Source organism: Cyprinodon variegatus, unplaced genomic scaffold, assembly GCF_000732505.1.
Source record: "Cyprinodon variegatus isolate N-32 unplaced genomic scaffold, C_variegatus-1.0 Scaffold374, whole genome shotgun sequence".
Classification (NCBI taxonomy): domain Eukaryota; kingdom Metazoa; phylum Chordata; class Actinopteri; order Cyprinodontiformes; family Cyprinodontidae; genus Cyprinodon; species Cyprinodon variegatus.
The window spans coordinates 499,119-526,179 of record NW_015150827.1 but is presented as its reverse complement, the minus strand read 5'-3'; the positions used below and the strand labels follow the sequence as shown (position 1 = coordinate 526,179).

Here is a 27,061-nt window from a genome sequence, read left to right as displayed (position 1 = left end):
ATGAGCACAGCTGCGGCTCTGAGATTTGGGCAGATTTGGAGATGAATCTGTGACAGCTGTGTTACACTTATATCTGGGGAAAAAAATGCAAATGGTGCTTACTTTATGAAATTAACCAAGCAAAGTCATGTTTCTTGGTGGATATGTGTGAAATAAGAGATAAAAAAGACACATAATTGTCAGAGAGGGTGTTCAGATGATGGTCACTGTAATCTCATGGGGTAAATTCTACTTTTTTTTGTGCAGAAACCAGATCAGCGTTTGGGGTTTATGTAGGAATCGGATTATGGTCTCATAAAGTCCACCCCCCACTCTCCCTCTCCATCACCTATTTGAAAGGGGGCGCTGCGTCTGTCTGCCCCCGCTTGCCTCTTTGTTCGGCCCGATGCTGTCTCTCTCCCTGCCGGTGCGGAGGGGGACGGACGGAGCATCTCTCTCTCTCTCCATCTCTCTGTGTCCATCTCTGTGCGCGTGCGTCTGCTCTGATCTAGAGATATCGGAGTGTGCTGGGATAACCGGTGAATATCGGCTAAGGAAGGGAAAGATGATGATGATGAAAGAGTAAAAAGTGGGAGGGAAAAAAAACCTGGAGCGCTTGTGAACGCACTCAGCACGGTTTTTCCTGCAGCTGCAAAGTGCGCTTTCCAGCCTGATTCGTCGGTTTGTGCAGCCGCCTGGAGGGTTTGGTTAGAGCACCTGCTCTGAGGCGCAAAGCTTTCTCCTTACATTCCTGAGGACTGAACAGTAACGCGCATCATCTCTCATATACGGTAAGAAAAGAGCGATAAATCATCAGCCGCGTGCTTTAAAAAGTCTTTTTTTTATTTTTTTTATTGGTCAGTGTGTCAGTATTCAAGCCTTCAAGTCACCAGAGTCTCCTGTCGCTCAACATCTGCTTTCAGAGCAATGCAAGAAATGTGGAATTCTTACAGATAAAAACAACAGATAATTAAATAAAAATAGGGAAAAAGCAATTAACTAAATAGCTCTAATTTAGTAGCTTTAATATAAAAAAAAAAAAATCACTCAAAATAAGTATCTGTCATTTGGACAAATCATGGCACGATCACGCGATGAGCTTTCCACACGCCCACAAATCGCACCGTTTGGGGTTTCTTTTAATTATTTAGAGCGCAAAGCCTTTAATATTTGGCTATATTTATGACCTATGTAGTTCCATGCATTAATCATCAACCAGGCAAGTAACCTTGTTAGTGTGTCTTTTCTTGGCTTTCTCTCAAGAGAGATGCCAAAGCATCTAGATTGTGAGTTTTGGATGATGGAGTTAAAAAGGGAACACCAAAGTGCGTGATGATGTGGTGAGAGCGGATCTGAAGGTTTGAACAGGTATTTATTCAGAAAGTTGTATAAGAAACCAGATAGTTGTTAATAACAATCATTTTTTTTTTCTTGCGGGGCATTTGGGCAGTTTCCCAGGGCTGCATTTGTAAGAGGAGCATGCAAGCAGCAGGTTCAAAAAAATTTCATTTATGTATCTCAGTTGCGCACCAAATACTAAAATAAAATAGCATAAATAAATATATAAACATGCACAGTTGAGAGGTAACACCACCTGTGCCGCAATATACGTTTTTCATTTTATTTACAAAGTGGGGAGCAGTGGACAGACTTCTTCAGGGTTATTTGTGCAATAATTTAAGGGATTCATTTACTCCTTGAATTGCCTTCTTAGTATGCTATAAGGTTGAGCAGGAATCCTCTTTAATTATCCCAGCTTTAATCCATTTATTAGTTGGACCAGGGAAACAACTTAAATGAGCAGAACACCAGCTCTTGGTGGATGGATTGGCCACCCCTGATATAAAGAATAAAAAAACAAAGAAAGACTAATGCATTCAGCACAGCACTGAATAACCACATTAAATGGCTTTGTGAAACCGGATTTTATATAAAACATGTATGCTCTACAAAGCTCTGAAAATGATTACTTACATATGACCCAAAAATATAGTTATAATGTAGTAGTAGCGATTAGGCACTCCTCAATCCCCCTTTGTGACACCACTCAGTTTTCCAAATCGATTGTACAACTTAAACCCTTTGGTGAACTGACAACAACTCACCAGCATCAGATGTCCTTTAGGGAACTGGACAACTTGGGATGAGCATAGAGACACCACAGAAAGGGAGAAATTGATGGTTGAAAAGATAGATTCTGAGATGCTGAGAAAGGGACACGCTCTTCATTAATGAGAGCCCCTCAGTAAACAAACCCTGGCATGTACAAATCACTGGTGAGAGGAAGAACACATCAGGTCACCTTGACAAATGAGCTGTTTTGTCTAGACCCCCTGTTGGCCAATAAAGGCTAATTTTGTTTCCATTTACCACTTCAGTCTAGAAATTCTTAGTGTTTTCTTCTATCTGACACCCCTGTTAGCACACCCACCACATGCTGCGTGTCAGAGACACAAAGCAGGACAAGGTTAACTACACGATAGGAGAGCTGGAGCTCAGGAAATATGTATGCATGTGAGGGGTGACACAGGGACAGGGAGGTGGAGCCTATGGGATTTCCAGGAATAATGTAGAGAAGTACTGGAGGAAAGTTTCCTAAATGCCTCTCCTCTCTCAACACATGTGTATGAGAATGTGAAACAATTAGAGAGGTTTTTTTTTTTTTTTGGATGCTAGCTTGTATGCAGCAGTTTGCATGTGTGATAATGTAAGTTTGCAGATGAGTGCATAGGAGCAGGAGCATCAGAGAGCACAGTTGAAAGAAAGACAAGGCTCGGATTCCAAAATAGAGTACCCATTTATTTCAGCTGTGCAGCATGTTTCTGCTCTCTTTGCAGCCTTTCACCTTCAGTTCTTCACATCATTTCTGAACACTGCCTGGAGTCAGAATGCAACTACATAGGAAACGTTTTTGCAGATCCTTTGAGATGGTTCAGAGCTGTTTATTGAAAGCAGTAATAATTAATCTAATCAATTGTTGATAATTAATTATTGAAATAATATTCAACTAATTTAATAATCAAACAGTTGTTTATTGTATTTCACCGATTTTAAAGTATGCCACTTAATGAAAGAATAACCCACTCAGAACAATGATTAAACCAAAACTGTACCAGAAATATTTATTTTGGATTTAAGAAGGAAAACCTTCTTTGTCAGTAAATATACTCAACCAAGAGCTTCCTAGTTTTAACTTCAACCAGTTCAGATTCTGTAAAAATATTTCTGTAATGAGTCTTCTGCAATCCGATTATTAATCAAAAAAATTGTCAACAGGTTCATTAACAACATAATAGTTTATTAATCATATAGATTCATTATTTCTTGGTGAAAGAAAAAAAAAAAAGACTATTCTAGTTAAAAAAATGTACCTTAACATCAGCTGACACTTATTTTAGGAATAAATTCAACATGAATTGCTTTTAATTTGAAGAATCATTGGAAATTTGGTCATGACATTGTTGACATATGTTTATAATTGTGCTCTTCCTGGGACAGTTTTAGATCCTTTCAATCTTCTTACACTGAGTTGGAAGATTTGGAGGATAATTCTAACATTTTGTACATGATCTTCAATTAAAAGTGTTGGTAAATAAAACAGCACTTGATTCATGATATCTGATAAAATTGCAGTATGAAAGAGTGAGCTATGATGGAGTGAGTGAATTAAAGAGAATTTTAAATGTCTAAAAAAATGTAAAAAACGTCCTTTTGTTTAGAAGAAAGTGTTGTGTTCCTAATGACACCTATAATACAATTTAGTAGAAGAATCAGAATTCATTAATAAGGGTAATGCTTGGACGGAATCTGGAGACATGATAATTCAGCTAACACAATAAGTAAAGAGATTGAAAGGTTTAAAAGGTAAACTGAAGGTTCTGATGCTAGATCCCACTGGATTCAGATCACTGATTGACTGATCAAATTTTGCCCCGGCTAGATTAGGCTAAGGTTAGTGAAAGAGTCCTTGTCAGTGGTCATGCATAGAGGGCAGAGGTTTCCAGAAAGGATAGATGAGAGAATAATCCGGAATTCACGTGAATGAATCGGTAACAGGAGCCACACTAACTGGACAGAATTTTCTATAGAGACAGAGTCAGGAGGAACAATCAAGGCTTGATTCATACAGGATTCATAACACAAGCTAAGCAGGATCAGAGGCTAACAGTTAACTGGCTAACTAAGTTGTGAGGGAAGTAACTAGGTCAATGTGTAAAGAACAGAAACCAATAAGAGTGTCCAATAGGAGTAAGGAAGGCAGGAGAAAAACAGATGAACAGTCACAAAGATTGTTGGTTGGTCAAACAAATGTTTGCACTCTAAACAATGGCTTTCAAGAATCTGGCAGTTACCTACTGGGAGAGCCAGGAATTTATAGAGCTCACCCAAGGTGTGGCATTTTCCGGTAATTGGTAAAGTAAAGTTTCTTTAGATTTTCAAAATCTTCAAATGGCTTCAAGCCATTTAATACAAGCAGGACTACACAAACATAATGTTAGAAATAAAACATACCCCCTATTTCTACTCAACTTTAGGGGGCTCTGTCACTACCCAACGTGTCTAAGCATGCACAACCAAAAATACATTTGCCATTGAATGCACTTTAGAAAACAATTCCAATAATAGATATTTCTGTCCTTAATTACAAAACCCTACTTGGCTTAAATTAACAGCAAATTGACAGCTAACCACATATATAGTAAAGTTTAAGAAAATACAGAAAAATTATGGAAAGTTATCTTATAACACTATATGCACTCTAAACATTGGGAACTTACGGTCAAATATTTAGGGCATTAATTCTTAAAGACTTAGGTTTTGAAGAAAAACTAAATTAAATTCATATTTGGCCACTAGAGGACAACAAAGAAATATCCTGACTCACCTGCAGATCTCCTGGAGCTTAGGGGTATCTTTAACAGAGGTTTTGTTTCTGTTTTTTTTTTTTTATTTCATGATCGCAGCCATGGGCTGGACAGAGGTCACTACCAGTTAAGTAGCCCTGGTTCACTCACCGTAAAATAAGGAGACACTATTAACTCTGTTTAATGGCCTGTACACTGAAGAAATAATATGACACCCAGTCAATGCATAAACTAAGGATACCAAGTGAAGACAGCATTGCCAATGTCTATAGAGAATACGTCCAATCCCAGTCTAATGGGTCTTTCTGACAGGATGTGGTTTGAGCTCTGTTGTCGTGGAGTTTGGCTGTGCTGACTGGTCTCTGCTGCACTTGCTGGATGGGCTGCTATTTGTTTGTCATTGGGTGCCTCAAGGACCTGAATTCTACCATTTTATAAATAAAAAAGCATGCAAACCATACAAGGTGGAGCAACCGAGAGATGGCCTGAGCAATGAAAGCCAAATTTACAGTCTTCTTGGCCACAGACTCTCATTTTCATAATGTATTTAATATTTATCTCATGATGTGTTGTCTATTTTTATATTGTTGCATAATTTTTTTAAAATCAATATCAATCACAGATTTACAGCCCTGTCTCCCATTGATGTACATTTGATGACAGTATACATACAAAGAAATTAAATTCTGCTTGCCTGACAATTATTTGCAGCAGTCATTTGGCTAACTCCTTTGAAGCCTAAGTGAAAGCTAAAATGTTAGCTCACTGCATTAAGTGTAACTGAAAAACAATAGAGTTCAACATCTAATAATATCACTGTTTATAAGTAACATTTATTTGGACTACAGCAAACAGAGCTCATCTCTTTTTTGCTAATTTCTAAATAAATAAAAAAATTCTGATTATATAAGTTAGCTTGTAAATTATTAGATTTTCCCAGCTGGCTTACCTAAATCTACATTAAGAACTGTTTTGAAGTTGTGATGTCTTTATAGGCTAAGAGTAATACTCAGCTGAAGTTTGATATTCTCCTTTGTAGGTGCTCTATGAAGGTGCTCACTCTAATATGTCACTTATGTGATTATGGCTTCAATTCCAACCCTAATACAGTGGTAATAGCTAATAGAATAAGGCTATATAAATGCAAATGAGCAGCAGCTCTCACTTGTAGAGGCCAACTTCTGCTCAAAATAAGCTTCACCATTGAGTGTGCTCTACGCTTGACACATTATAAACACGGCACCTTTAAGAAGAATTTATTTTGCTCGGTTCACAAACATACTGCGGTGCTGTGCCGAAGTTTTCACTGAAGATCCAACTGTAAATCAGACTGAACTGAACCAGGAATTTTATGATTTGTTTGGTCTCTTTTTTTGTTTATTGTAAACATCGGAACATGCAATGCCTTTGCAGTTACTGGAGCAAAACTGATCCGTATTTCAGCACTGGACAGCTCCCAAATATCATATTCCTGTAATTATGCTGACAAACTTTGTTAAAAATGAAAATAATTGAAGGGTTAGTGTATTATAGCTGCTGAAAAGGGGCTTAATCTCAAATTCTGCCTCTCTCTCGTGTGAATGCTATATTCAGACTTAGAGCCCTCATGCTAAAACCCAAGGGGGATTGGACACACCAATCCATCAGTCAACTTCAGCCTTAAGATTGGGAGGGGCTAAAGCAGGCCAGCAGGCCAATCATTAGAAGCATAGATGAGGCCACATCTGAACTCATAAAGATCGAAGTCCCCCCCATCCTCCCCTTTGTCTTCTGCCTGCCTGGGGCTTTCCCCTTAAAGGTCTGGTGGAAGAAAAATGTTCGGTTTCACAGTTGGATAAGAAAAGTGTTTCTTAAAGCTGCACCAAATCAGCCCCGGCAATATGAGGATTAGGAAAATCACTTACATACATGTCAGCAGTCTTTGCCTTGATTTTTTTTAGATGTCATCCTAATAGAGGGTACTGCTTTTAGCAGGTTTTAGCTGTCCTTATTTGATGCTGATATATGGATAAACAGATTTTCCAGATTATGGTGTGGGACACTTGAAGGGCAGAGCTCTTTTTTCTCCTTTGCATTTGTGATTTGCCCTCCAGCAGAGTTAGACCATCATTAAGGATTTGAAATAAGTGGACGATGTCCCACACTCCTGTCTACATTGGTCTCACTCATTCTGGTTTATTTCCTCAATGCTTAGTTTTCTGCCTGTTTCCTTTTAGACTGAAATGCAAGCACTTTGCCATCTTCTCAGTTCAATAAGACAGATTTTATAGATGCACAGATTTAAAATATTCAGTGAAAGATATGCTTCTTGCAACTGATCCCCCTTTAGCATTGTGTCTAAGACCTAACCTCAGGATCATAAACTTTGACCTCAATGTTGAATTAGCTACATGAAACACCTCACAACCCAACCACACACACACACACATAACACACAAAACACACACTTCTGACCCTTAAATTAGCCCAGAAACATTTAATTTTAAAAGCAAACTAACAAACAACCATTATATAGCTGTTAATTTCTATTAATTGTTGAATGCACACTGAGGCTTCTTTGGTCTCAGCAGTTATTGAATATTGATGTGGGTGAAGTGAACTCCAATCCATCTTATCTTTGAAGAGACACAGTAGAGGCAAATTTTCTATTCATTTGGGAATTCAGCTCCAATCAACGTGTTTTGCTGATGAAAGAATGTAGAGCAGGGGACAGAAATGTCCTTTTAACCAAACTGTAAAGTGTAAAGTCTAATTAATTAATGATGAGAAAAACAAAAAAAAGTATTTTTTTTCTTGCACAAACATTCATGATTTTAATGTATGATTTTATATTTAAACTCTTTGATTAGATGGTTTTAGAAAGAAAAAATCAATATATAAAAAAAAAAAAAGGCTTTCTGTACAATTGTTTGCACATCTTATTTTCTTTTTCTTTAATTAACTTGGTAACATTTTACAAAAACATCATTAATAAATGTTAGAGATAATTTATGAAAGATTAACAGATAGTTTTTTAATGTTCGATATTCATTTATAAACTCAATCTAAACTATTTCTAAAAGGTATTTAGATCATATTACCCTGCCATGTTATTTTACCCCTAATTCTAACATCAGTGGGTTTAAGACCTGAAGCTAGGCGTTATTCTTAATTCAACTTTCCCTGTTATGTTTGATTTAATCTTACTCCAAGATTACTGGGGTTAATAAATGATCTATTTACCTTTTATAATTTATAGTTAATTATAATAGCTAATTGAAATACACATATGACAAAAACTAGTTTCTATTCTGTCATTTGTTCATTCATTTAAATAGAAACCACATGGCCAATGTTATAAAGTTAACATTGGTTGGTTAAAATCGGAGGATGCTGCTTAGCTTTCTTCCTGTTTTATCCAGAGAAATAAGCACTGATTAATCTGAAGGAGATGAATCTACCAGGCTCACTGAAAGTCATGTGAGATTTTTCTGCTTTCACACATTTAGATAATGTAACACCCATGTCTAAAAAAGCAGATGTATTCAGATGATTATTTGTTTGTCACAAAGTCTTATACAGCCAAGGTCACACTTTCACTGACATGTTTATGTGTCGGCAAAAGATTGAAAAATATAGAGATGGAGAAAGAAAGTATGAGCATCAGATGTCATATGTTGCCTGTCTGCTGAGTATTGCTCCACAGCAGTTCAAAAGCTGATGGATGATATCAAACAGATGGATAATGTGAGGACTGTCAGTTTTCCTTGGGTGTTGTTATACACATATTAATCCTATTCTTCTTCTGGGAAGCCTGTTCATGTTTTTTTACTGACTAATTACCAAAAAAAACATCTGAATTACTTTGGTTATTACATTTAAGGGAGAAAATTAGTGCTGTTTGTCTATTTTCGATAGGTAGTAAATTTAAAACCATTCTGTAAGTCTGCCTTTTATCATCACTGCTTGCTCCTTTTTCATACATTCTTGTATTTTTACATCATCCACACTCAGAAATGGAAATCAAAATATTTTTCTTCTTAAAATAAGTGATTTTTTACGTGAATTGAGTGGGTAACTGAAAAAACTTTGCCATTGGAATAACACAATTTACATTTAGAATAGGAAAAAACAGTCTCTTCTTTCAAGTGCATGATATCTGATTATCTTATTTTAAGGGTCAGATGGCTGCACACATTTGACACTGAGGCAGAGGTTTATATTGCAACAGACCATAACCTTAAGTGCACAACCAGAGCCGGGGTACAATGGCTTAATTCAAAGCATATTCTTCAAGTCCAGATTTGTGTCTTATTCTACTGAGAAACTGTTGGAAGATTATATCACGTGGCTTTCCTTCCAGTCTGACTAAGGTTAAATTATAGTGCAAATAAAAACTGAGAAAATATTTAGAATCTAGATGTGCAAAGATGAAATTTAGTTCTTTTATTCAACCTTTATCTAACCAAGTTTATAACCATTTTTTATTCTAAACAACCTTTGAAAGCATTATCATATGAAAATGTATTTACACAAAACAATCTCTTAAAGAAATTCAGGAACAGTGTATATCTAAGCTGGTAAAGATTCTTAGTCATCCAAGTCATAGTCATTCCAAAAAAGTTAAAAAAAACAATCCACTGGACTTTGTTTCCAAATTTGACATTTCGCTTCCCATCCAGGAAGCTTTTTCAATTCAAATTGTCAAAATTAGCATTGAGTTTGAGACTTTATAGAATGGACCAAAAACAAAGCCTTGTTTTGGCTTAGAAAACATGCAAATTGAACCGGAAGAACGGGTCCGCCCTTTAGGAATGGGCAGTCATTTGGGTTCTTTGTTAACCTTCAATATCCGATACTGGTATATGCCTCTGAAAGGGGGGGTCGTTACGGGGAATTATTGGCCTGGCTGAACAGGCGAGATGTATTGGTCCCCTGTATGGGGTTGGGGGTTGCGTTTACTGCGTGAAGGAATCAACTCTATCGCTGCATTGTAAGCTGACCCACCTTGTGAAGGTTGCTTTTCTTTCTTAACATAAATGGCTTCCTTCACACACCTTTCAAACCAAAATCTTTTTTGTCCAAAATGTGAACATTCTGGTCCTCAAAAGAAAGTCCTTTTTCCATAAGGTGTAGATGTACAGCCTGGTTTGTCCGGAGGAGGTATCTCTTCTGTGTTGGGCCATTTGTCTGTGGAGAAGTTGTTTGGTTTCTCCCATGTAAAGATCAGAGTTTCCCTCCCTGTATTGAACGGCATAAACCACTCCACTCATATTTATTCTTTCTACTAAGCGAAAAGGCTTTGTTTTGGTCCTCTCTATAAAGCCTGAAACTCAACACTAATTCTGACATTTTGAATTGAAAAAGCTTCCTGGATGGGAAGCAAAATGTCTTCAAACTTGGAAACAAAGCCCAGTGGATTTACATAAAAAAAAAAACAGACACAAGCAGACGCAATAACTTAAGACTATCACTGAGAGAATACATGTCTGAAGTTTAGAGTGGGATGAAGGTACAGAGTTGTAGCACATGTTGGAGCTTTATCCAATCGTTAGGGGATCAATTTAACATGAGGAATGAGCAAAGGGGGTTTAAGGATTGTTTAAGGATGTTAGGTGGTCAAGGTAAACCCTAAAAATTTAAAAGTATAATTTCAGCAAAAGCTGGTTACATAAAATATTTCCTTAATTGGGCTGCATACAGATACACAGCAAACTTTTAGGATTGGTATTTCACTAAAAACATGAAGCAATTTTCTTCCTGCCTGACAGTTAACTTTCACCCTCTCTGCCGTGTCAACTCCCTAATAGAGACATTATGGCATCTGGTTATAACATCACAAATGATTTTTTGTGGTGCTGTGTGTTCTAGACTTTTCTGAAGCTTTTTAAATCTAAATGAAACCTGTAGCTGCACTCAGCATTGAGAGTACATCTTTTACTCAGCAATCTAGAAATTGTCGTCTTTATCTGTTCTCAGACCTATCAGTTCAGAAAGCTTCAAAATGAAGCCAAATATCCCCCCTCTCTGTGTTTTGCTGCACATCCATTTACCCAGGGGTTACCTTGTCCTGAGCTGGAAGGACTTGTATCTTGTCAGAGTCCTCCCTCCATCTGAATCCTGCATGAGTCATTAGCTGCTTGGAGAGTGATTACCCACCATTCTGGCTTAAAGAACACAAAGACTGCTGGGTTCACCTTGATTCTTGGTTTTCCTGTTTTTAAACAATAGATTGTTTTTTTTTTTTGTTTTTTTTACAGGATTTTCATCCATCTTTTTGGAATATGCTGATAAAACATGTTTCTGTGAAAGCTTAAAAAAATACCATAATTTAAGGCATTATGAATGTATTACCTGACGCCTTTTATCTCAAACAAAAAGAAATTAATAGGACTCAAAGAGCTTGTGCAGCCGGCTTTTCTAAAGAGCTTTCATCATGGCAGTGTTATTATTTTAAAAATGTTGATAAGATGACCTTCCTTTCACTCATCTTTCTTCATCCTTCTCCCCCCACCACTTTGTCTGTCACTTATCTGGAGCTGCTATTCTGCTGCTCACTCTGCTGCTCTCTGGAGGTAATAGTTTTGTGAGATATGATTAAGGAAGAAGGAGAAAGGGGGGGATCGCCTTCTCCTGTCAGGTCCCTGTAGGGGGAAAAAAAAGAATCTTTCTTGTAACGCTTGTGTCTGATCCTGTTTTTGTGGCATATTTTACCAAAACTTTTAGAACATTTTCTAAAATTAATCATGGTCTTGAGTGTTGTCAACATTTTTTACATAACACGATTAAAAGCTCAAATGTGAAGCAAGGGGATAAAAAGATAAAAATGTTAAAAATAATATTGTGGTATTTTTGAACATGAGATCTAATGAATTCTTAAAATAGGCAGGATCAATAGGTGGATAACTTCTCTCTGAAATCGGTTTCATGCAGTGAATAATGCTTTTAAAGGCTCTTACAAAAATAGCTGCAATTATTCTAATAGGGAAATTGTCTATGTCAATATAAAAGGAGTTGATTGTTGTTGTTACATTGTCATGTTTTCAGGTATTCTTACACAGAATGCCTCAGTAACTTTTAGTAGGATTATCTCCACGTTTTCTGCAGCAGGGGTCTTTGGAAAAGCAATTTTCTCCAGGAAAATCTGCTTCGGTGTAGAATTTCCCAGCCCCTCTATATTGTTATGCTGTTTGAAATTCTTGCTGTGAGCAAAATGTTTTGCAATGAGCAACATGACAGATCTTGGTATTAAGAGAAATGGTTTATGATTTTGACTTTTTAAAGGTGGATCATAGACGAAAGCTGAACTGTGAGATTGGGATGTGTCCCTAAATGTGCTGTTTTATATGTAGTTAGGATATAGACCTAAACTAAATACACACATTTATCACAGACTTTTCAGTCACACATTTCAAATTCCTGTCAAAAAAATCAACATCCCATCCTTAGATATAAACTGATTTACCTGTGACAATGATATTACAACTGTACTCTTAAAGAGGATAAAACACAATGCTGCATAAAATCTCATTTTCAGATATCTTATTATTTCTTGATGCTCTATTATTTTTTGAGATTTCTTTAGTTTAGAAACCTGGAAAAGTAATTCAGTGTGATCATCTGCAGTTTCTGATATGACTCTATTCCCAAGGTGCCAAGGCTGAGGTGTAATCAACACTCAAAATGCAATTAAACCCCAACATATGTACAGCTCTTTCAAATCTGGGTTTAAAATAATTTTTTCGTTCACCTAAATGCTATTTGTGACCATAATTAATATTAGCATTGTGAACTGGACCGAAAGAGTCCAACTTAATGCAAATTGTTGTAAAGAAATTGTTCAAGATATATTTTGGGATAAATGCATTTGAGAAAAAAGGAAAAATTGGTTGCGACAGTCAGACTAAAGGGCATTTCATCATGTGTGGTGCTTCACAGTACTCCAGATATTCATTCTATTTTCTATTTATAAAAACATAATACATAAATGTTCTGCTCTCTTAGTATCAGGAAAATCATTTATGGATGGATGTGAACAGCAAAATCCACAGAGAGAAATTTGTTCATTCATCTTAGTCCTTTAAAAAAAAATAATTTGTTAATTGATCCACCAAATATCTGGCCTCTTATTGAGCATAAATTGCAAAGTTGGTATTACTCTTTTGCGTAAGAGCTCAGGTTCTCTTCCTGGTGTAAACACTTGATTAGGGAAAGAATCAAAGTCAGAGAGAATATAGATGCTTCTTCTTTCTACTGAGCTTATTAAATTAGTTTTGCACAAAAAGTGTCCAGATCCTCTCACTCTTGCAATTTTAAGTAACTTTTGGGAAAGAAAATGATTCTTGCAATAGAGCATTTGAAATGCTGTGTGAATGGCTGACTGATGTGCTTCTGATCAAAACACTATAACTCAGAGGCTACAATAAACCAAATGAAGAAACAGGAGTGTTACAATCATATACAGAATAATTAAAGCTGTCCACATGGAACAGACTTTGTTGCATCAAGTGTAGGTATTAATAACGGGTCTGAATGCTTTCTTACTCATAAAAGGATTTAGAAGGAGATAAAGTGATGTTTTGCTTATGTTGAATCCTGTCAATCTCCTAGAACCCCTGAACCTTTAGCTTCTGATCTCAACAATAGGAAATTACATGAGCTTTCAGACTTGCACCTCATTCAGTTTTATGGAAATTCTCCTTTAAAAGAAAAGACAAAAAAATGAGAATGATCATGGAAAAGTCCAGCTGATCAAACTGGACTAAACTGTTTACAATACAGACAGTGTTTTGGAGGTAGAAGATTGTTCATCACTTGAACAACTTCAACATTTAGGATTTTTTTCAGCAAAAAATATCACAGAATTTTCAAGCTGGTTAAAAATAATTTGATTTATATTAATATTTCTGAAAAAAGCAACAAAGATTTTTATAAACATGGGCATTTTATTTCACTGGTATTTTGACAGTTTGTCTCTGGTAAGAAGGATTGGTTTTTAAGGTTTCAGATTGAAGTCTGGAATTCGTTGGTAAATTAGAAAGCCCTCCTTTAGCCTGACGCCTCACAGGTTTACAAGAGAACATCAGCAAACAAATAGCATCACCAGGAGCACAGCAGATAGAACAAGATAGAGAACTAGAGACATTTAAGGTTAACTAAGGTTATAAAGCTTTAGCCCAATGTTTTTTCATATGACAGATAATTTTTTAGTTCATGATCTAAAAAAAACAACACAAAAAAGACATCTCTAGCCTCCTAAAATGACATGGCAGGGAAGGAGAGCATAAATCATAGAAATCAGCCTGATTAGCAGTCAGCCTTAAATCTTTAGTAAATGTTATGTTGCTGTGAATATGTTGCATGTGAGTCATCACTGTGGTATAACAGGATATGTTTCTGACTCCTACTGGGTTTTCTATAGGTTTTCCAACCGACCGCAGCTTTACAGGAGATGTGGGTCGAAAAGGCCCATGTTGCCTGTGTCACGGTGACCACAGGGGCCACTTGGTGTCCCGTTTTAGCTACGTGAAAGCCATAATGTAGGCCTGCCAGCCCTGTCTGTTAGCTCTTTTTTACATCTTTGTCACTCTGCTTGTTGGCTCGTACAATGGGCTCAGAAACGTCCTTTTCAGACGACATGCTGAAAATGTGTCAGATGGACATTTGTATTGAAGTCCACTGAAGCATTTTAGAAACTTTTGGCTCCGTTTTCTCTACGACACAGCTGTGCCTGAGAAGATGAAAAGGGGAAATTTAGAGGAAGGCGTTCGTGACATCTGATGTCTGGTCTCGAACAAAAGATGCCTCTGGTTTAGTATGCTGCTGGTGTGATTGGATGACCAGTTGACTGTATGTTGTAAATTCCCTCTGGCAAAACCCTGAATGGCTGCTCTCTATGAGCATACAGTGGTGGGTTATCCATTGAGATGTCTGTGAGCTGAGTCTTTAGTAATGTAGGTGTGGATAACTCCTGGTGGGTTCCTGCCAGCCCCCGGCACTCAGATACAATGCTCTCTGTTGGAAAGACCGGGTAAACTCCTTGGTGTCACGACCCTCTCCCTGCTTTTAGAAATCACTTGTCAGCCACCCAACTGGATCTACCAATAGCTCAGGTCTACAAAATCCAACGGTTCGTCCCCAATCTGTCACAACCCATAAAGAGGTCCTCAGAAGGAGGATGCCTTTAGAGTTTGTGGCAAAGTGGGACTTTACCCACATTCAGAAGGCTGAAATGAAGCCTTACTAAAAACACCTGCACAACAAATTGTTGTTTAATGAAAGTGTAGTTTGGCCGAGGAACCTGCTCCTTTGACTCACACACTTCAACTCTAAAGAGTGGAAGGTTTTACTAAACTTTCACATGGTCAGGAAAGAGAGCCACCATTATTCTTGCAGTTGCTGAAAGCAGCCGCTGTTGCGTAATCGTCATTCAAAGCATGAGAGATGCTGTTGGCATGTGTTGCTGTTACCTTGGTGAATGCAAAAAGGGTCTTTCTTGGATGAATTATTTAGTTTATGTAACTGAAACTGAGACCTATAGATGGGGATGCGGTTCGGACTCTAAGATCCTTCTTCCAGCCTCCCTGATGTTAGAAAGGTACAGATTTGTCTGAAGATGAGTTAAAAATGTAAATGAGTTTTTGTAACCTAACCACACCTTAAAATGAACACAGAGCTGTGTTTTCTCATCTCCATTTCTTACGAGCGCTTTCTCAGGCATCTCTTCATTGAACTGTAAAGCTTCAGGCACTGAGCCAAATCCTCTGGCAAAGTCAGCAGCTCATTTTTGATGTGTGGCAGGATTTTCTGGTGTTATGCAGGAAAAATGCAGCAGAGTCACTGTTTACTGCAGTGATCCATTCCAACAGCTACCTACTAATTATAGAAAGCAAATATACCATTTTTTTAATTGCTATCCATGATAAACATTTTATCTGAACCTCTGGCTGAGATGCATTTATTCCCTACTATCACTTATTAGTTAAATTAGATTTATTGCAAAAGAAGGCACAGCTAAACTAGATAATGCAAAAAGAAGTTTACAAATAATGATTTATTAAGTTAAAAAGCTGAAGAAACCAACCAGACCCTCATTGGAGATATAGACACTACTTGTAATACTATGAACAACCGTGTATCTTTGCTCTCTTTTAGTAGCCACAACCAGGGCTGACAACTGTCAGACTTGTAAAATCTTCTCCCCTAAATAGAAGCTATCCGTCAACGTGGATTTAAATATAATAAACAGCAATATGTCGTTCTCAATACAGAGGAATCAATGGAGAAAAAGAAAAACAAGGTCAATAACATCTGTCTGTCTAAAGAAGAGCTACAAAGCAAATTCTAAAGCTTTGAGGTCTCCAGGGAAGCACAATCACAGGGACAAAAGTCTTTCAGACACAGCCAGTTATCTAAAATGGTTTTCCTATTGTGCTTAGATGAGAAAATGGGATTTAAACACAAAGTCTGAGTTTCAGATTCACAAATATCAGACAGATTCAGCATAAATAATGCCATGAATAACAGAAAGTCGAATAGTATAAATCAAGGATACCATCCTATTTAGTGAGGTAGTGAATCACAGCTTGGGCTACCAATGCTGATCCATGAACTGCAAGGGTCAGCATTCACCTAAACTTATGCATTACAAACATATTTTTATTGTTTCTTTTTTTCTACTTTTATTTTAGACATTGTCATTTTGAAATCCCAATAAATGATTAAAAAAGGAGAGCAACAGAATAAAATAAAATTTCAAACTTAGCCCACTGTCAAGTTGTTCTACTTATAGAAGACGCTGAGGGCACCCCATTTTGTCCTAGAGGGCCCCTTGGTGCCCGTGTGCACCATGTTGGTGACCCCCTGGTGTAAATAGTTTTGATAATTAAACTTAAGTCCTGTCATGTACTGTAGGTCAATTTTTGCTCTTAGGGCCTTTCATTATTGCTCTAACCAAACTGAATAAAACATGATTAAGAGATGGTTTTAACTATCAAGGCAATAGTGATTATCAGGCAATATCTGTATATAATATCTTTAACAGCACATCACCAGTTGCACAAGAGATTTTAAAATTATTGAATGTTTTTTTTAGCTTTAACTATGTTTGTTATATATTTTTAGGTGGGCTGTATCATTATTTGTCTTTCATATTTATAGTATTTTTTCTTTGTAAAAGGTTAAATTATTCAAAAAGTAGAAAATCTTTCAGTATTTATAAAATCTTTATTATGGCTCTTGGCAGGTTTCAGTTTATGGTGGCATTAAAAATGTGGCTGGTTGAATTTAAAAGGTTGCAGACCACTACTCTGGGTGAACAAACCATCCAATTAATTTTCATATTGTTTTTGTCTGCAGAAGGCATGTCACTGCTTCGTAAAACAGAAAAATATGCATTTAAGTTTTACTCAGTTTTGTAGAAGTGCTTAAATGTTATCTGATTGGGATGATAATGAGTTTATGCAAAGTGAAAACATTTGTAATTTAAGTGTAACAAAGCTTAGGCCAGTCAGCAAGAACTGAAACATTTGTACTCTGGTATAAAAACTTATTTCTGGGTAGAGCTGAGATCCTATGCTTCAGGATCCTGACAATGGCCCTTGCAATAGGTTTTTAGAACAAACTCCTAGACCTCCAAAACCAGTGGGACCAGAGCAGGATGATGTCATCTTGTCCAGCAGCTCTTTAAGAAAACAGGAAAAATCGTAGTTCTTCTGGAGCTTTAAACTTCCCGGAAGAAAAAGCTCATTATACTTGTGCGCATAAATTTAATTAGTGGCTCCTTTCAAGTTTCTTCCTTTTTACTTTTTGTCTTTGCTTCAGTACCTGTGATTTAGTTTTGCTCTTCATCCATCTTATGTTTCTTCTCTCTCTCAGCAGGTCCAGGATGGTGTTAAGTCGGGCTGCAGCTGGGCAGCAGATCTTTTTAGCTCTCATGCTGCTACTCTCCTCAGGCTCTGGTGAGTTCTCTGTCTTTCTCCTCCATTTTTTACTTTCTTTTTTGCCTGGTTTGGATGCACACAGCTAAATATATCTTAAGAAAAACACCAGAAGATAAAGAGGCTGGAAGGAATAAAGACAATGTGAGAACTTGATTAGAATACAAAACAACACATTCACCATAGAAAATAAAAATGTTACACTTTTTTTGAATGCTGTGAGAGGTGACATCCAGAGGATGTTGGCGAACAAGCTTGCAGGAATAAAGCTGGACCCCCTCCAAAGCCATTTAGCCCAACATCTGCTTCATCACAATTATGTTTGGAAATTCCTGATTTTGAAACAAAATACAGACAATCTCAGAGCTTCAGGTTGCAGCCGGATTATCACAGGTTTGTTGTACCTCACAGAGCCCGCTGGCTTTCAGATAAGTTCTTGGCTTTAATTACTTTTTCTGCAATTGGCATGCATTGTGCTTCTACAGCCTGGGATTGTTATTGAAACTGCACCTGCATCCCTGATTTGCTAAATTTAATCATTACCCCAACAGATGGTGGTCCTTCTACTCATTCAATCATGTTCTGTTTGTTTCTGTTGAGGAGGAAAGTGCAAGATCCAGATAATTGTTTTATGAAATTAATTAAAGCAAGATTTTCAAATGGTACTCAACTCGTAGCTTCTACTGATTATAGTTGAATGAATGGAAATGTACCAAGAAGGCACTACTTTCAAATAATATTTTTCAAAAAAAAAAAAAGAAGCAAATCAAAAGAGAAAGGATTTCATTCAGAATTATATAGGAAATAAAACACAAATATTGGGGCGTCTATAATAATAGCAAGTTGTTGGTACAATTTCAAACCCAATGGCAGTTGGAACAAATGGCAGAAAGTGTAAATGACTTTATCCAAACAGCTGGAGGAACATGCTGCTGCTAAATGGGTTAATTGGGAACTGGTCAATAGCATGATTGGATGTAAAAAGACCACCTTAAAAGTCCCAGTTCCTCCCAAAGCTCTGAATGGGTTCAGAAATCCTCTCTAACCTGCATTGCCTAGCAACGGACCAAGCATTGTTGTTGAGTTATAGCTCAATGTACATTTTCAAAGATATGAAGTCAATGTTTCCCTAAGAGTTTATTTTTTGCACAAATAAGGGAGGGGGTGCTAGACACACATAATCATACACCAGGTTACAGAGACTAATTTACCTGTTTTTGATCATGGGAGGAATTTAATTTAATAATAATAATCATAAAATCCCTACGACCAAGAGATATTAGTCTGATTAAAGAGGCATGATAAAGTTTTCTAATGATACTGCCACCTGTGGTCATAACACAAAACTGCAGAACTCTTCTGCTCGTTCTCATAGCTCGCGTTCTTACTTGATGTGAAGTTGCTTTTAGTGTCTGAGTTGAGCTAATGCCAGTCGCTTCTGAGTATCTACAAAATCCATCTTGAATATAACGAATGTAATTTGATTGGTTGGATCTATGTAACATGGACGCCTTTTGACATCACATCCGTATAACAGTTCGGGGAATCTCCACCCCAAAGTACATTCAAATAGAATAGGCTGTAGGCCTATAGATGCATCAGAGCTGAACTACTGCTGTAAGTTTGATCATCAAACAATGTTTTAGTCCTAAAGGGTAAAACAAAAAGCCTATAGTAAAGATATATCTCTGTAAAAGCTTGCAAAATGTCTCTTTAAGATCTCTACCAAACATCTCTGGCTATTGTCACATTGGAAAGGTAGATTTGTTCTGCCTGTCCCGGTCCGTGCATCTTTTTTTCTCTACATCTGTCCTGCTTGTTACTCTGCCCTGGTTTGTTATGTTATGATTACATGTGATTTAAGGGGCGGCAACAAGGACTCTTCTGCTGACAGAGTGCCTCCCTGGGAGGTCAGCTTGTGAAACCCGGCAATCTAAATGCAGATTAAAGCATTTCTGTGGGTTTCAGTTTCTACTTCTGTGATTTTCTGCACAAGACTTTGTTTTAAAACCCTTTTTTTCCCCCCATCAGCATTACTTTTTATTATCCTATTAAACTGCTTTAATTTGGTTCTCTTGAAACAACAAAGCATCATAAAAAAATTACATATTTTTCATATAACAAAAAAAAAGAAAAATGAAATGCTAATCTCAAGTTTCTTTTTTGGAGATTGTAAATCTGCGTCTAGATGAGATGGCATGGTTGGATCAGGGAGTAATAAAGGAGTAACAGAATTGAGTCACAGATGTCGAATATGAAAATTTCAATATTAGCGACTCAACATTAGCGAAACAAGAAAAAAAGAAAAAAAATTATATATTTCAAAAATTAATGTCAAATCTATATTAGAAAGAAAAATGAATAAGTATATAAACAGCATATCACCTCAGGTATTGCCTGCTGGGCAATATCCAGCATTTGGAAAAAGGTTTATGCTGTTTAGAACTCAGATATTAGTCTGTTTGCTCCTGACTGTTCATGAGAAAGTGAAAAAGCTGAGTGAGCTCTGAAGGGGCTGTATGAGGCGATCAGAAAGAAGATTTTTGCAGCTTATGAGTCTCGTAAAGGATTTTAAATGGCTCACCTGCACAAGCATTAATCACACTGTGGTTTTAAGTGCTTATGATAAAGTTGTTCACTGATATAAGGGGGGTGAAACTGAGTGTCTGAGAGGATTCATGATGCAGTGTGGTTTCAATTCCTCACTGTCAGTTTTCGTTTTCTCCAGAATGAAAGAACGCACAGGTCAGAGTTTGCATAAATGACCCGCACTTTCTCCCGTCAAGTTTGTTTTTTTTATAGATCACAACCTTTGTTTGGAAAGTGATGCATGCGATGTTCAGGCCCAGGTTTGTGTTTATGCCACTTTTATAAATGAGACCCCAGATGTGGATCTTATTGAGATGCTGTAGGGTGAATTTAAACAGGCTGTGCATGCTAAAAACCTTCTTACACCTCCAAGCTGGAAGTGAGGAGTAGCAAACTTTACAAAAACAACGTTCTACAATACATTGACATAGTTTACTGAGTAAAACGACACTATTTTTTATTGTTTAATATTAAATGATGTTCATATTTAAAAATCAACAAAAAAATCCCAAAACACATAAAAATAGGAACATTTCTTCATAAATTGTTAAATGTTAAATGGTATATCCAAAAAAACAGGTATTACTGTATGAATTATGACTCCTTAATCCACATATGTAACAAGCATTTAAACCATACAAGGGGGTTATATTATTTAATTATCTTCTAATTTAGTAAATATCCTTATTCGATTCATTAAACAATAGCTAATCATTATACATGCTTTAATAAAATAAAGAAAGACAGAGTATGAGCCAAAATGAAAAACAAAGATATTAAACAAAGTTAATTATTTTACATGCCACTGGCTGAAATACATATATCTCAAAGCAAATCATTTTAACTAAAAAAAAAAAAAAAAATATTTGAGAAAGTTCAGAACACGTGGGAGGGACTTTTGCCCATTTTGAAGCACATAAACTCTCCAAATACATAAACCCCTTCTAATATGCTCAAAGCTTCAGATTTTCAGCAGGATTGTGGCCTGGAGGATGCTCTGCTTCATCTTTAGCAACTCGTTTGTTGAATTTAGAGAGAGTTTTGTGATAATTACTCATAAGGATCCATCGTCAACAATCTAGCTGTGGGTGGATCCTCCTCCATGTTTCTGTAGTACACGGATGGATCAATTATTCCCTCAGTGCAGTGATGTTGACCTTTTCCACTAAAACTGAGATGCTTGGCTGTTGATGATATTCTGACTCTGTGAACCGGGTTTTATACTTCAGGTGAGACCTAGAGTATGTAATGCTGAATGACTTCAATCTTCCTGCTCTATAGGAAATAAAATCTTTGATTTGTTTATATGCTGTTTTTCTGTTAAAAAAATACTCCAGAAAAGTCAAGCCTTTCCTGTCTTGTGAGAAAGCCTACAAAATCAGCAGGGAGTTAAAGACTTATTTTACCGTTTCTATCTTTAGTCAATTACATTTCTTTTATGTAAACATGCTCCATAGAAGTCATAATTATTTTATTTACTTCTTTAGGTGCAGCGTCCTCCATAGTTAACATGCGTAGGATTACCCATCCTCCAGTTCAACAAATGCTGGCAGGCAAAGCCATCCTCCCCTGTGTCTTCAGCCTCAGGACCAGCTCCTCCGTCGAGCCTCCACACCTTCTGTGGACTCACACCAGGCCACCACCAGGAGGGCGGGATGCTCCACTGGAGAACATAGTACTCTCAGCTAAAGGTAAATAAAAAAGCTTTTGAATATGATTATTATTAATGCTTTGATAGAAAATATTTGAAGACGTTTAATATAGATGTTTTTTGGGTTTATGTTAATTTCCTAAATACAGCAGATATCATTGTTGGTGTCTTTATGAACCTTTATGCTTAAAATGAATAAAAAAAAGAAAAAAAAAAAGCATTTTTATTACTACTAAGAGATTCAAAATTTCATGACAGTTGTTTAGTGATGGTAAATTTTAACTGCTTATAACCACCATTGACACATAGAAATAGTAAGTGCCCTATTAGATTTATTTTTTTAAATACATTTAAATTACATTCATTTTTTTAAATACTATTCTTTACAAAGGTATTGGTATCACAAGACCATTTTTAGAAAAGTCAGTTATATTCAGTTATGCTTTATATTCTGGTTTGTGTTCTTTTGGCTCCTCCCATATTCATGAGTTTCCACGGCAAATCATTATGATCAGCAAAACATTATCATCGGCTAAATTTTACACAAAATTTCCTTCCTTACATTGGCTGGATTTAAACCCATGTTCCCCTTGTTACCCTTTATGTATAAGATAATTCAAAACAAAGCATTCTATAGCAGTGAACAGAAGTAACATTTTTAGTTTGTTTAATCATTAGAAATGCAGATGTTAAAAGTGTGAGAGAGGTAAAGGAAATTAGTCCTTAGCACAAGCTTGTACTGTATAATCCTTTCAGCGTATAAGTGGTTTATTGAGCATGCTTATTATGTCATTGGTCAGCGTTTGTTTGGACCTGGAGTACACTTACCAGGTCTTTGAAATAAAGTGAGGGTTGTTCCTGTGAGGGTGATTCCTTATAATGATGTGAGAAAGGAAATACAGATGGAAATAGAAAGATTTTGATAAGGGGGGTGCTGCAAAAATATGGGAACATGTGAGAATATAAATTGGTGTGAAATAGAGATAAGAGTAGTAAGGGGCATTCTTTATTTTTAAAACATTTTTGAAAATCCAGAAGTAATGAGGTGAAAAAATAAAACATTAACAAAACTGTTTGATTTTTTTTAGCTCCCAATCCCTGCTTTAAAGCTCTCCACAACCCTAATCCGCTCCCTGCCTGCTGTGCACCTTGATCGTCATAAAAATCTTTGTTCTCTAATGCCCGCTAGCAATCTTTCCTTCACTGAACAGCTGGACTTATAGTAAGGTTAAATTACACACAGATAAATTCTTTCATGAGCACCTGTGACTTCAAGATCCAACCTCTCCACTTTAAAAGAAAATGCACATGCACAACCCCTTACCTGCTCCAGAGAGGGAAGGGCTATTAAACGCGTGCAGAGCATAGACAAGCCCATTTCTCATCATGCACTGTTTAAAAGTTGCTGTTTGCATCGCTCAAACAAGCTTACTTTCCAAAAGAAGATTTGCTATGTCAGACTCACCACCGGTAAGTGGAAACGGGGACAAGCACCTAGGACGGCCTTACATAAACATATCACCAGAATGATTGACAATTAGGAGAACCAGTTATTTTGATGATCCACTTGGAAAAAGAGCATCCTCCACTATACCTTTAAGGGTAATTGTTTAGTGGTTCCAAATTACAGTACATTTTGCACAAAGAGATTATTAATATATCACCCCCCTTTTTCTATAGTTAAACCCTACTTTGTCCTAGTCCATCAAATATAATTCCTATAGAATACATTAAAAATACAATCATTTTCCTTTCACGTGGTAAACAATGTTATATTGGACCCTTAAAATGTTATGTTCTTGGACCCAGGATTTAGAAATTGGTCTAAACGAGGCCTTACAAATCTACACCAAATTCACAAAGATGGGTGCCTTAAATCCTTTGAACAATTAAGAGCGGAATTCATACTCCCCAACACAGATTTCTTTTAGGTGTTTACAACTAAGGGACTTTGTAACAAAACAAAGAGCGTGGACTAAACTCCTAGAGCCCACTATAATTGAAGAATTCTTGATAAAATTGCAAACAGGTAGTGGGAATAAGAAAATTATTAGCCATTTATACAAATTATTTATAGATATGGATCCTAACAAAACTCTACAGGCCAAAGAAAAATGGGAAAGTGAAATGACTATATATACAACAAGACAAATGGAAGGAAATATCTACCACAGTGCATCAAGTTGCTAACTCTAATACATGGCGAGAATTTAGGTGGAAGATAATAATATGTTTCTTTAGGACACCAGCAGTTATATCTAAAATGGGGTCCATACACTCAGATAAATGCTGGAGAAGTTGTGGGTCACACATCGGCAACCATACTCATATATTTTGGACATGTCCTAAATTGAGAAAAATGTGGGACGAGATAGTCGAGGCCCTTAGAAAAAGAATTTCAGAAAACCTTCAACAAAGATCCTGATATGGTACTTTTTGGATTATAACCAAAAGACATTACAGGAAGAGGAAAAAAATACCCTCTATAAATATTACTGATTGCAGCTCCTAAATGCATCACAGTTAAATGGTTGAAGCCTGACTCGTGAACATACAAAATGTGGATTACCATAAAAAGGTCTGGGAAATCTATCATATGGAACAAATAACTTATTGCCTGAGGCTTCATAAAGACATATATGTTAATAGGTGGAAACCGGCAATGACCACATTAATGCAGTAAAACTTTTATTTTTTTAATTTATTGTTTTTCTTTTTTTTTCTTCATTTTATTCTATTTCATTTCTATTATACTTTTTTATCTTTACTCATTATTTTCTATTTAATTATTGTTATTTCCATTGGTGCTGCTTATTTAATTACTAACTACATTTATGTTTGTAAGTTACTTATGTTTAACCATGTGACCTACTCTACTTGTAAGCCTATCTTGTTGTATATACTTTTTGTTTTGTTCTTTAAGTATACCGTATAGAGCACCAGCCTGAATGTGGACTTGTATGTATATGTCTGTATAAGTTGCAAAAATGTAAATAAAAACTAAGTGAAAAAAAAAATGTTTATGTTCTGCTTGTGAAACCTACAGAATACTAGTAAACATTAGTAATCTCTTTCTGTGTGCGCCAAAGGTGATGTAATTAAGGTGAATAAGGCTTTCAGTGGCCGTGTCAAACTGCCAGGATACGCTGCCAATCCTCTGAATGCTACCATGGAGATCTTCGGTCTCCTTACCAACGACTCAGGAACTTACCACTGTCAGGTTGTGGTGGGCAGCGACTATGAGAGAGACACTGTGCCTCTGCTGGTCTCTGGTGAGTACAGCATCCTCTCTGGGTTTGGGTTCCACAAAGAAAGTTAAGGAAAAACACAGCAGATACTTTTAACATGATTTCCTAATTAATCTATTGCTAAAGTTTTAATAGGGAGTAAATAATGTGTGATTTTTCATTAAGAATACAGCAAACTCATTCTAGGTGCTTAACCTACTGTACCTTTGCCTGTACTGTTCATGCTGTCTTATCTTCCACTGGTATAATAGTTTACTTAATTAAAATATTTTGAAGGAGCACATGTAATAATTGTGTTTATTTTCCACTCGTGCACAAATTCTGTTCAATTGATCTGTTTGCAGCCACATTGATGCGCTCACAGACTGATCCCACTTGTTTATTGATTTTAAACCTGAGCTTGTGAATCTGTCAGAAGAGGAGAACTGAAACTGTTTACCACCTGTTTCTGTCTCCATGTGTAGGAGTGGTGTTTCACTACCAGGCTCCAAACGCTCGTTATGCCCTCTCCTTCCACGAGGCCCAGCGTGCCTGCCAGGAAAACTCGGCTCAGATGGCATCGCCAGCCCAGCTGTGGGCGGCGTACCGTGACGGTTTGGCCAGCTGTTCAGCAGGATGGTTGGCCGATCAGACTGTCCGGTGAGGACATGACCGGGCGCCTGAAAGGCTGCTTCTTAGTTTTAATGCTGTTGAATAATAAACAAATGGTGGCCTTTATTACTGATGCACCTGCAAATGTTTTTATTAAACAGGTAATAATTTTTAGAGCCAAGTTTGTAGTTTTAATCAAAGCCAAATATTGTAATTAAAGGAGATTAGAGAGACATGGGTGATCATGCGATTATCATGCATGCAAATTTGAGAACTAACAGGAGTGACATGAATATAAGAAAACAAGATGATCACACCAGATGGCTTTGAAAAAGCAATGCCCTGTTGAAACCAGGGCTAAATAGTTACTGGCAATAGCCATGGCCCTGGGTCAGTTTGCGCCTTCGCCAGTTCATAGCCCCATTTCATATCCACCTGTTCCTGTTTCTTTCCCTTTGTGGTGTTTATCTCTAGTCCTCAAAAAAGGCTATCCAGCATGTTTTAGATGGGTTCTGCTGCAACCCAATTGACTCAGACAACCAAACTACCTTTTCAGCATGTCGCCATGTCCTGGAGCAACCAGGAAATGTGCCATTAATTTTATTCATGTGTGATGTAGCAAAGAAACATTAAAAATAGGGAAATCTTGCTTCTCTTATAAGTGACCTTAAAGGTCCTTAATCATTATTTTTAGCCCTAATGACATATTTTCTTTATCTTTATGTCTTGGAGCCCAAACAAGGCTGGGTTGCTGTATGAAGCCTGGAACCCAGCTCTATTTCTGACATTTTGAATCGAAAAAGCTTCCTGGATGTGAAGCGAAACGTCTTTAAACATGAAAACAAAGTCCAGTGGATTATTTTTTTTTTTTACTTTTTTTGGAAAGGTTAACTGTGTTATCCCACTTCACTAGCTGCTCACAAACTTGTACAGTTCAGTGATAAAGAGCCACCAGGTGTACTGTCACACTGTGGTTCTTAAGCTGCTCCCATGAGAACAGGAAACAACTAAACCAGTAGAAAAGGCAATGGGAGACGTTGCTGGATAACAGCTATCCTCACTTATGTATATTTTCAACATCTCCTAACCCAGGCCTATTCTGTTTTCTGCTGTTTATCTGTTACAAATATTGAGGATAAAAACAAACAAAGAAACAAACAAAAATCTAATGGACTCAAAACTCTTTTTTATCCGAAACAGTGAAGTCCATCACATTTTTTG

The 27,061-nt window shown here is 36.8% G+C and overlaps 1 protein-coding gene across 2 annotated transcripts in view; it reads left to right on the top strand.

Moving 5' to 3' along the window:
• The first annotated feature begins 397 nt into the window (after positions 1–397).
• Positions 398–27,061, top strand: part of ncan (neurocan) — a 60,036-nt gene continuing 33,372 nt past the window's right edge. The window contains exons 1-5 of one of the 2 annotated variants that reach the window (XM_015386733.1): positions 398–770; positions 17,703–17,782; positions 21,838–22,041; positions 25,091–25,273; positions 25,714–25,888. In XM_015386733.1, coding sequence (XP_015242219.1) covers positions 17,710–17,782; positions 21,838–22,041; positions 25,091–25,273; positions 25,714–25,888 — 635 coding nt within the window. In that variant the 5' untranslated portion in view covers positions 398–770; positions 17,703–17,709. Of the gene's footprint in view, positions 771–17,699; positions 17,783–21,837; positions 22,042–25,090; positions 25,274–25,713; positions 25,889–27,061 lie in introns of both variants that reach the window. The other variant, XM_015386732.1, reaches the window with a different exon arrangement.